Source organism: Solenopsis invicta, chromosome 7 (genome assembly GCF_016802725.1).
Source record: "Solenopsis invicta isolate M01_SB chromosome 7, UNIL_Sinv_3.0, whole genome shotgun sequence".
NCBI lineage: Eukaryota > Metazoa > Arthropoda > Insecta > Hymenoptera > Formicidae > Solenopsis > Solenopsis invicta.
Genome location: NC_052670.1, coordinates 14201809 through 14214132, shown reverse-complemented (window position 1 = coordinate 14214132; position 12324 = coordinate 14201809). Strand labels below are relative to the sequence as shown.

Here is a 12324-nt window from a genome sequence, read left to right as displayed (position 1 = left end):
TTAGATATTAGCTTTTAAAATTGGATTACTCAAAACAATTTTAATATAGATTATTAAACAAATTTAACATTTTATTTAAAATTAAGTTTATACGAATAACAAAGAAATATTGTTTTTTATGTAGAAATGTATTTTTTCTTTTAGATAGATAAATTTTGAATTTAGAAAAAAAGTTAAAGTCTACATGTTTTAAAATAACTAATTAAAGTCGTAAATTAAATCATTTAAAATTAACTAATTTAAGTTAAAAGTTGCTAACTTTTTAATTTTATTATTTAACTTTTTTAATTAGTTACTATCTAACCCTGAATATTAATAATATAGTCTTTTATTAATAAAATAATTTTTAAATATATAATTTTGAATAATTTTAACGTTGTAATTACTTATATAAATTTGTGTACTACAGTTGCAAATTTTCCAAAATGGTTTGGTTATTTATGGATGTTATTTTTAAGAATACATTCTTTCTATTAAATATTTTTATATGGTACCACTTATGGCACATAAAAATGCAATGCATTGTGCATGAAAAACAGGTAAGCCGCAATAAATATTTCGTTAACTTAGGTAAGTCATTATTGAATTGCGTACAAATTGCGCATATTTGCAAATGTGTCGCAAAGATATGCATACATACATTTTTCACCTCTTCCATTCTTTTCTATGTTGCTTTTAAACGATTCGCAATTTTATTAATTTATAATTATAATTTATGATTATATTATGACATTATACAAACATTTAAAAGATCAGGATGTACGTATACACTAACTAAGCAATGTATACATTTACGTTACTAATGAGAAATTTTTTCCGAATTAATCTAGATCGTAAAGAATGGAGTTAAACTTTTGAATGTTCGATCGTTGTCGATGAGCATCGTTTTTACGATGGTCCTCGTTCTTCCTCGCTTTCGGAGAATGGTCCTAGATCGTCCTGATTGTGCGTCGTTGGCTCCTCCAAATTCGTTTCTTCTGCGGGTACTAAATCATGCAGCCACCTAGCTTGCTCCTCGATCACCGGAATTTTTTCATCGATCAATTTCTCCACGTCTACCTTGTCCAACTCGTCTTGTATACGTCTCCGCAATGGTCCCTCGATCGCGTCCATGATCTGATATCTGAAAGAATAGGAAACAGAATTAGCTTGAAGAAGGAATTTTTTCAGTCTTTCCATATAATATAAAAACTTGAAATTTTAAGAATAAAGTTTATAATTAATACATAGGCATTCCTCTAAATTTTTTCAAATTTTTCGATCGCATAATTTTTTTTAAACTTAAAGTAGAACTTTCTAAATAGCATCGAATTAAATTATAAGGAGAGTTTTTTAGTAATTTAATTTTTTAAACAAAGTATAAGAATTTTGAAAACTGTATTCATAAAAAAAGAATGAAATGGAAATATTTTAGAATAAAAAATGTTTTGCCGTTTATTTTCGTATAAAAGTATGAAATGTTTATTAATTACACAATTCTCTTTAAATATGATGTTACACTGGTAAAAATTAATAACGACGTTCGTTACTGCATTTAAGTTATTAGTATAAACAATTCTTATTCAATTTTTTTCACATCAACGTTTATCAATATAAAAAAGTATTTTTAATTAACAAATTAGAGTTTTTATTGCATAAATTTTGTTTATTACTTATTAATTTGAAGATGCTAATGCCAAAATTAGCTACTTTATTAAAAGATCTGTATAAATAAAAAGTCATTTAACTTTGCTTTTTTAAGCTAAGGAATCTCCTTAAGAAAGCAAAAGAAAAATAGATATAATATTGTTACTTTGTACAGTCTAAATATTTGAAATCTTTGAATGTTTAACAGAGAAATTCAATACATCTATGTAATCTTTTAAATTTCATTCATTCCAGATCATTTAAAAGGATTTTATAAGAAAAAAGATGCAAAGCTGTTTTAACATTAAATCAAGCATGCTGAGAGACTTGCAGAACTTAAGGAAAACGTTTATTACGGATTTTCAAAGATTATCGAAGTTTTCCATCGTTATTTTAGACACACTTGTTAATGCTCATTGTTATTCGATCGATGTTGGAAAATCGCCGATTACGGGCGTCACCTTGAGATCGGCGTGAAACGCATATTTTACAAGGTTGCGGCTATTACGGTTCACCTTAAAAGGTTCGGCAGTATATTAACGCTCGCCTCAACGAGATAATCGATTGTGCCAGCGCCGTGGATTCTCGCCTGGATGTTGCCCAATTCGAGCTCCAGCTCCTCCAGGGAAGCGCGCTTCCGCGTGTCTAAGGGTTGGCCTAGCTTCACCTGTATCCGGAAGTACTGGACGGTGAAGGACACGGTGCCGGCACGCGAAAGGAAGCCGCCAATCACGCTCACCTCCCAGTGCGTCTTGCCCTCTAATTCTTGGGTGCCGATGTCCACGAGCGCGTACACCTGTATATGGCACCGGCATAGCGTGTAAGTACAAAGTCCATGAAGAGACGTAGCGAACGTCACCTACGCACGTGCAAAACCCAAAAACCGCGCGCTGCGTAACCTTACGTAATGTTTACGCAACGACGGATGCAACTATGGCCGATGCAGCTGCGTTTAGTAATTTTCGTAGACGAAATTTAAATCTATTTAAATTAGATTACAACTCGTCCGTATGAACGTTTATATCTTCTTGAAATTATATATAGGACCTTTCTCCGTGCTTATTCCTGCGGCATTTTTAGATGCGTTTGCAACTCTTCGATTAAAGATGTTCTACACTGATTGTGAGAAAAAAAGTTGTTGGATCGACTAAAATTTTGAACTTACTATTTTTAACTTAAATTCTTTCAGTTCAAGTATTTGTGTATTTAATTTAAAAATGTTAAAAACATTTTAACTTATCAAATGAGTAATGGTTTTTCAACATTTTTAAAAACATTTTTCGTAATAAAAGAAAATATTTTTAAAAACATTAAAATTAAATGGGATTCCTTTTTTCATAAAAACAAATATTTATTTTAATTATGTGAAAAATGTTTTTCTAATTTTAAATAAAATAAAAATAAATATGTTTTTTTAACATTAAAAAAAGTGTTTATATTGTGACACATGTTTTTCAAATATTAAATTAAAAATAAAAATGTTCCTTAAGACAAAAAAGTATTTGGGAATTTGTAAGGAGCTAGAATTAGTACTATGCTAGATTTATCCTTATTTTTTGGGGGAAATTTCTAAACGGTTACCTCTTCAAACCAAAATTATTACCAACGTTACTTAATTTCTGCGTACAAGAACTAATACTTGAGTGATGATCCGTGAACTCTTTGTGTAAATACATCTCTAAATATATCTTTGATAGATCAGTTTAATATATCTTCTTGAAAAGATAAAACGTAGGTACATAATTAAATTCTTTTATATAAACATATAGAAAGCTATAACTTTTTTTTTATAAATGTGGATAATAACATATCGAATAATTCTTCTGTTATTCTGTTTAAATAAGAAAAAGAAAAAAGTAGAAATTTAAGTAGAAATTTAAAAAGTCAATATGACACAATAATTAAATTAAATATGAAAAAACTATTTATTGGTTTATTTTAAATCGTTATTCTAAGTAATTAATGTTAAATTAATGGTAAATAAATATTAGATAAATATTCTTTTAAATCATTTATTTTAAATGAGAAATGTTAAATAAACGTTTTTTAAATTGTTATTTCAAAAAATAATTAATATAAAATAAATATTTCTTCAAAACATTATTTTAAATGAATAATTAATGTAAACTAAATATTAAATAAACGTTAAATGCAAAATTTTTTAAATCATTAACTTAAATAAAGAATTAATTTAAAATAAATACGTAATTAACATAAAACGAATACTTTTATAATGAAGTTGTACAATGTACAATTAATAAAAAATAAATATTAAAAAAGGCATTTTAAAAAAGATTGCTCATTGAAGCAGTTCAAGTATTTACATATTTAATTCAAAACTTTAACTAAAGAAATGTTGAAAAATGTAATCAAGCTAACAATTTTTTTTGTAGTGTAATATACCAGTTAATTATATAGGTCTTTTAGAAAAAAACTCTCTTTATACTTACAGTTCCATTTTCCATGGATACAGTTATGTTCCCCATGCGATAGAAACTGGCTAGACCGGTAATCCAAGTATGCGATGAGGTCACAGTGAATATACCAACACTTTGAGTATAATCCTGTAATTTGTATGGATCGTAGCCCATTTCAGAAACATACTTGCGGGCTTCAGCGATCGCCATATCGAAGGGTGAAATCGAATTCGGGAAATATTGCGGTAATTGTGATATTTGCTTGTTTATCTCGCCCCTGAAATATCATTACAAAAAAATTGAAAAATTAGTATAAACTCTTTTCTTTTTCCGCTACGATCTAACTTTTGACATGCTCTGTTTTGCGCGTTATGTCATTTTTTATTTTTTTGCTTTTCTTTCTTTGTCTCTGATATATTTTACTCATTTATTTCATTTTTTCTGTTATTGTTATTCTGTTACTCGGCATTCGTATTTTATTTTACATTTTTGTGTTATTATTTTGTTAACAATTTCTTTCGTTTCTTTTTATTTCTTTATTTCTGTTACTGAACGTTCTTAGAGGGCCAGCCCTATGACAATAAACTCTTTGTCTGTGTTTCTCTTATATTTTAGTAAAAAAAAGAAATTTATCTTCAAACAATATATTTAACATTTATCAACTTTCCTTAAAAAATTCTGAAAACTGCCTTTTACAAAATCAACGTGATAAAATGGAAAATCCTTTTAAAATAATAAATTCATAAATATCAATATTTAAAGTAAGAAATCAAAAACTCGGAATTAAAACTATTAAAATTGACATCAATATATAACTATCCGAATACACACGTGGGTCTGAGATGCCTGCATCAAATTACATCTATGTTATTATAAAACAAGTAAATTTGTTTATCTCTCTCCCCTCTTTAAAAAAAAGTAAGTGGTAGAAGGAACTCCGTGAAGTCTCAGAGACATTACGAAAGACGAATATATCGCTGAATGTTAAGCATATAAAGTCTCGCACGGACGTTTCAGACCCACACGTGATTTTTCTCTTAGGTATTAATTTTACTAATTATTTATAAAAAATGTTGTTTGTAATCAAAACAAAATGTTCCCGTAAAAGATTTTGACAAATTGTCGCTTTTCCATGTAATGGAATTCGTTATTCACTTCAAAGTATAAAAAAAATAAAATATTTAGTAAGTAATATATAATATTTATCAAAATAACAAAATCTTCAACTATAATGTCGACAGATGCTTCATAAATTTTTTAAATACTTAAAAATAGGGAAAACAGTGTCCGACGTGACAAACTCACGTGTGTAATCAGATGGTTAATTATTGTCGTTGATTACTATTTTTTGATGCCATTTGTATAATACTTTCCTCGCTATTTTTCTTGAGCTTAATCGTTCTTGTTTTTTTTTATTTATCTCTTTAAATAGTTTTCGAAGGAATATTTCTACAAAGATTAGCATCTTACCTTACGTTCGTATTAACTTCCTTCAGTATGAAAGGTTTAATGCTGTCGAAGAGGAAGGTGCCGACGGAATTGATGATACCTTGAAAAACGCTACCGAGGAATCCTAGATTCTCGAAGTTCAACTGGATCTTATCGAATAGCAGGTTCAAGTCGATATCTTGAGCTTGCAATTTGCCATCATTACCTACTTCCAGTCTGGCGATACCTTTGACGTTCACGTCGGTGAGATTCACCGTAAAATCACCGGCCGATCTCGATAGCCAGGATGACATCGTGTACAAACCGCGCATATTGAGATTGTCGATTCTCACTGCGACGAACACCTCAAAAATATACTTGTTTTTACATTCTCAACAAAAACAGTAAAATTGGTAAAATAAAAAGCATCACGAGCGTATAAATAAGATAAATTAAATAATAATAGTATAAACGTGTGTGTGTGCAATTTAATGAAACATAAAAATTATAAATATGCATAAAAAATAAAAATTTGATAATTTCTAAAATAAGATGTAAAAAAATAAAAAAGAAAGTATTAAAACGCATGTAATCTATAAAATATGCGTAGATATAAATCATATTTTAAATTACGTTCTTTGCAAATTTAAATCTTTTTCTATATAAATTAGTAAAAAGGAAATTTATTAGATTAATCAGAAGTGAAGTGTTTTACTGCTCATTCACATTACAATGTGTCTCAGTATTGTATTACTTTGTGTGTTTAAAATACGATGCTTCTTAAATTTTACGTAAACGCATATTCATTAAAAGTCAAAATATTTTATCATTTTTACTAAAAATTATTTTTATGCGTGTAAAACTTTAATAAAAAAAAATAAAAAATAAATATTAACATTAACATTAAAATCGATATTTTTTTCTATTGTCAGAAACTTGAATAATATTATACTATATTGTAATATTGTAATAAACCATAAAAAAATATATACTTAATAAATTTGCAGCAAATCTTTATAAAAATGGTTATATAAAATTTTCCACCACCTTTTTAATTACTTTCTCCATCAGACACCTTTCAAGCATAATATATTCTAAGCATAAAGCGCGTTTTAAATGGTAAATTTAAAAGTGAGCTTTATTTTGTGCTAGGCTTTATTCGAGTTAGATACTTTATACAATAATAGTACTAAATTCTTTTTTTTGTTCGTCACCCTATATAATACATACATGGTGTCTGTTTACCGTTGGAATATTTTTTCCCGAATATCTTTTTACTTAGTCTTTTCCACTTTTGTTAACTTTTTCGTTTAATGATTTGTTTTAATTTACCTGCATACGCGCCAATTCCGACTCTACGTGTGTAATACGGAATTTGGAAAGCCCGGAAACGCTGATCTGCTTAAAATTCATCGTGTACATGGAAAAGGAATGCTTCATATCCGGCACTGACATCGGATCCGGTATCGGCGCGCCCGGAAGACCGACGGGATCGTCTTTCTGATAATGCTTGAGAATTGCACGAATTTGATCTCCGAGCCGCTGCTCACCCGCTGCCATCTGAGTTGTCTTGTTATTATCTAAAATAATTCATTCGCTTAATCATTGAGACAAAATAGTATTATTAATTTAATAAATAAATGTGGAAAAGTAGTATTTTATATACAATACATACAGGGTGATTATTAATGAATGTTCCCACTTTTTACCATCGGAGTAATCGCACGCATGTAATTTCTAATATAATAATTAATAAGTTAGAAATACGTATCCGTGAATCATGCTCCGATGATAAAAAGTGGGAACATTTATTAATAATCACCCTGTATATAATACTATAAAAAATTTGGTCAAGTTAACAACTTTTTTAACTCGATTAAATTTTTTCAGATCGAGTATTTATGTATTTGACTTGAATACATAGAAATACTTAAACTTCAGTTTAAGTAATTATATATTTAATTTAATTACACGTACATATAAGTTGAATGCACAAATGCTTAAACTGAAAGAATTCAATCACGTTGAAAAATTTAGTCAAGTTAATTTTTTGCTCAGTGTACATATACATATGTATAAAGTCAATTTTACGAGAGATAAATTTTTAGTTACGAAATTGTCGATACTCAAAAATTGTCGTTAGACGTAAGTTGGTTCGGAGAAATAATTATTGAGACTTGCAAATGAGATAACTTTATCCAGCAACGATCTATGTTATGGCTGCTCTTTGCACTATACGTTGCATTGCGCAAGAAGAATAAATTGTTTACTTGACAAATAACGAAGTAAATTAGCGTCATAGTTATTATGAGACGAGTAGCGTGGTGCGTCAATCATTTTTACAGTAAAAACTAATTTCTTGAAATCTAATTCTTCTTTTAGTCAGATTACTTCTAAATTACTTCTAAATTACAAAAAAACAATTAGTGAAATTATATATTTCTGTTTATATAATTTTCAATTAGAAATATTAAATAAGATTTAAATAATTTACACAGAATAATAAGTGAAAGATAATTAAATATGTGAATAATACAAATTTACAGGAAATCCAAAGCCACCGAGAAATGATTATCGTTTGTCTACGTAATATATAATTTTATTAAAGCATATTTGAAAACTATTTATTAAAAGTCTTGGGAATATAATTGGGAAAATTAGAATTCCTTCTGCTCACATAAAATCCATTTGCTACTATATTTAAACATTTTACGTATTTAAAGGATTACAGCGTATCATAAAATGAGATATTTTTTTCAACTATATAAAATTTGTATTTTAAAAGATAAAACCTTTATTTTTATTAAACATTTTTAATAATAAACTAATATGCAAAATTATAAAAAATAATGAATAATATATATATAATAATGGTATTCTAAATAATATCCCTGCTAAATAACTTGTCTGTGACTTTTTTTATTGATTATTGTAATGTTAGATAAACGAACGTTTTTTAATTATTGTGCACGTCTTAATATTATTTAAGATTCCATTGTTTAGTGGTCAAGATTGTATCTTTGGTAAATTATTCAAGATAAAGAAATAGACATTTTTTTAAATTTTATACTTGTTATTTTCGATTCACGAAGAAATTAAAAAAATTTATTATTTGTGAAAAACTAGACACGGGACTTGCGTTTTCTTAAAAATTTGGTTTTTTTTTGTTATAATTTAAGAAAAAATATTAAAAATGTGAATCAGTGATGCGAAAAATTATTAAGAACGTTTTGGCTATACAATATGAGCCAAAAGTTAACGAAACTTAAAAACTGGAGGCTTCTGTAGGTTTTTTTTCCTAATCAACAATAAAAAATTTTGGTCGTAAATGCCCGAATTTTGGCTTTGAAACTACTTGCAAAGAAGAAAATAATGAAAAATTTGATTCATAATGATTTTTCTAGCAAAGATTATATTTTGTTGTCGTTTTAAATAAATAATTTTTAAAGCAAGTGGATCTACATAAATTTTTGCACAAATATTTATCAGAATTTTATTATTATATTACATAAAACTTTCAATTTATTTTTTAGAATTTTTATATTTTGATAATTTTTTGAGATATGACCCTTACAAAAAGTATTACTTTGAAACTTCAGATTAATCGTACCGGATTAATCGGAAATCGTGTTTGAGTCATCGTAACTACTGTTTTCAAAAATAAGTTTTGCGAAAAGAGTGTTCAAAATTTGTGAACGTAAATTTTGTAATTTTTAATAATTTATTTACAATTAATAAGCCATATCAGTTTTATAATTTTAAATTAGTGGAAAACAAAAAAAAATTCGATTTTTTTGTAATAGTCAAATTCCTATAACCATTTAAATAATTATGAGAAATACATACAGCTAACAGGAAAGAAGAATCGATTAGGAAAAACGTGATTGTTCGAGCCACACAGCCAATTCCGTTGTATTTAAACCTTTTTCTGATTTCAGAAATTTTACAGACATGCCCGGAACCAATTTAACAAGATCACATCTGCCGACGAATGTCGTACCTATCGAAGGTGACGAGACGTTCGGTTTTGGCTCCTCACCAGCACACGGGGAACACAGGAAGCAGCACATCACCAGGAAGACCATCGCGTACACACGCATTTCCGATCGTGTTTCGCACTGCATGTTTATCCCTTTTTTAGCACTTCCGGGGACACACCGATGTAACATTTAATACCTGGCCCTACTGACGACGCCGCGATACAGCCGCTGTCATATATATTATTAACGCGTAATCGAATCATAAATTTCTCGGGATCCCCTTCGATCGTTTCCCGTCGTCGAAACTTTTTGCTTCTGGATTATAAACAGATTAATGTATCACTTAATTCCACGAACACAGTTTGCGACACTGTTCATTCACTACTGGCACCGAACTGCTGGTTCGTCTTTCTGCCTACTAAGGGTGAATTGCTTATCAGTGAAGACGAACGATGTGTCCTGCAGCCGGCTATGAAGGCGTGTGCAGGCGTGTGTGCACGCGTTCGACTGACCGAGGAGCCACATCAGTGAATTTAGTGGAACGATATCTCTGTCAGGTCATTGAGGGGCCGAGGGTCAATCGCTTTATCTCCGTTCAGGCCTCTCCCCTCGCCGCCGTTCTTCTCTTGCGTTGTTTCCTTTTTACCCGCCTCTTTCTCCCTTGTTGCACCCATCCGATTCTGATCTCTAGCTTTGACGCATCAGCATGTGTTACACATACGGGTCGTCTTGTCATACGATCGGTTAAGCGAAAGCGATTCATCATGAATTTTCATTCCTGGATGCAATAGCTATGTACAAGGTGTTCTCGATCTATAGGGGCTTGCAAATTAAGTTGCGGAGGTCAAAACCCGCTACTGGCAACAGATGATAGATTATCGCAATAGAAATCGGATCGATTCTGTTCTACAAATAGATCCATCTTAAGAAAATAGTTCTCATTCTTTTGACCTATTCCGTGTCGGAGTTTAAACATGTGTTCTGATTCTAAACTGTGTAACGTATAATTAAATTTTTCTTTTATCCATATGGCGGAAAAAATTTTGACAAAATTCTACGCCAAAATGCTAAAATACTTTTATTAATTTTAACGTAGTTAAATAAAAAAATAAATAAATATTTTTAAGAAAAAATAAATTTCTGCGAAAAAAATTAATAATTTCTACAAATTTTTATTTCTAGTAGTATTTTGTAATGATTCATAGATATGTTTTTTGCCAAAGCAAGTAACTTAGAAATATGTAGAATATCGTAATTCGTTGTAGTTTCACATAGTTTTACCGAGAAATTTATAGAAATTGCACAACAAAAATACAAAATTTAGAAAATTCTAAATTCCAATTCTAGCATTTTTATATAGATTTTTGTAGCATTTCTTAAATTTGTGTAGAATTTTGTAAAATTTTTTGTCCGCCAGAATGTAATAAATAATAATAAATCAAGAATATAGGCACCTTATAGTTTTTTAAGTATTTGCAATTGGATTTAAACAAAAATTAAAATGTAAATTATTCTTTATTTCAAGAACCCTTTAAACTTATGTATAATGCCACTAATCATTATGACATAACACAAATAAAAGAATTTTAGATAAATGAAAAAAATATTGGTGCCTAATAATTTTGGCTAAGGCTGTATATTCTTTTTATTGATTTTCAATTTGTAAATTAAACTTTAATACAAAATCTTGCAATTTGCAATAAATTGTTTAGCTTATTATACAAATCTGATACAATTTTTTCACAAGAATAAAATATTTTAAAATTGTGTGAATTTAAAGTTATTAATTAAGATGATAATTAACATTATATAATTATAGAAATTATAGAAATTGTAATTATCATTATAGAAGTGCATCTATTTATGAAAAAAGTGTGAAGCCACACTGAGAAAAAAATGATTACTTAATAAAACAGCTATATATTTATAGTTCTTTTAACCGTGCAAATTATGACTACTGTAATAATTATCACTACAAAAATAATAAGCGAATGTTTAGAAAATAGTTATATTTACTACAAAAAATTGTGATTGCATTTACTATATAAAAATGTTTATTTTATTTATGTATATTTTGATATATTACTATATTAATATTTGAAATTAATTTAATTTATAGTAAAATAATTATAGTTTTTTCATATTGATAAAACTATAAACACAAAATTATTACTAATATAGCACTAATAAAAATAGGGCTTCTAATCATAATTCTTTTATTATGTAATTATAGTCATAAATACCAAGCACTTTTTTCTCAATGTATAAAAATATTAAAAATTAATAAATTCATTGACGATAATTCAAAACACATTTCTAATATTTTGTATAATTTTAAATAATTTTCACGCAGATATTACGTTGCTTTCAGAATACTTAAAAACAATGCAATCGCAAAACAATTGGCTTTTGCATCCGGTTCGTAACCCAGCCTTAATGGTATTGTTCCGGACATTAAATAAATTTCCGTTCCGCTATCGCAGCCGTCGAGATGCGCAATATGCAACTAACTCGTAATAAGATCTGTTTGTTATAATTAATTTAGATGTTAATTATAATATAAAATGATATAAGTGTTTACTCTAGAAAAAATCATTAAAATCAAGATTTTTAAATCGCATTTTATAAAATGTGATATACACAGTTTGTGCAATTATGAAGAGAATGATTGATTTTGCACGATTTTTGTATTTTGTCATTTAATAAGTTTTTTTTTGTAAGTTTTCAAGTATTGCAATTAGAGACATAAAATTATTGTTAGATCATTCAACATGACAATTTCTTACAGCAAAATTACGGTAAGATGGTAATTTATTGACAATTTTAAAATTCATCATATTTGACAGTTTTATGCATAAATAGGTTGTAATCAT

The 12324-nt window shown here is 28.3% G+C and overlaps 1 protein-coding gene across 1 annotated transcript; it reads right to left on the bottom strand.

Moving 5' to 3' along the window:
• Positions 1–554: 554 nt before the first annotated feature.
• LOC105199804 lies at positions 555–9969 on the bottom strand. Its single transcript, XM_011167066.3, has 6 exons — positions 9472–9969; positions 6804–7051; positions 5514–5836; positions 4077–4320; positions 2142–2422; positions 555–1123 (listed from the first exon to the last, which is right to left on the bottom strand). Exons 1-6 carry the CDS (start codon positions 9638–9640, stop codon positions 889–891), a joined length of 1500 nt encoding a protein of 499 aa, XP_011165368.1. The 5' UTR covers positions 9641–9969; the 3' UTR covers positions 555–888.
• Positions 9970–12324: the final 2355 nt, after the last annotated feature.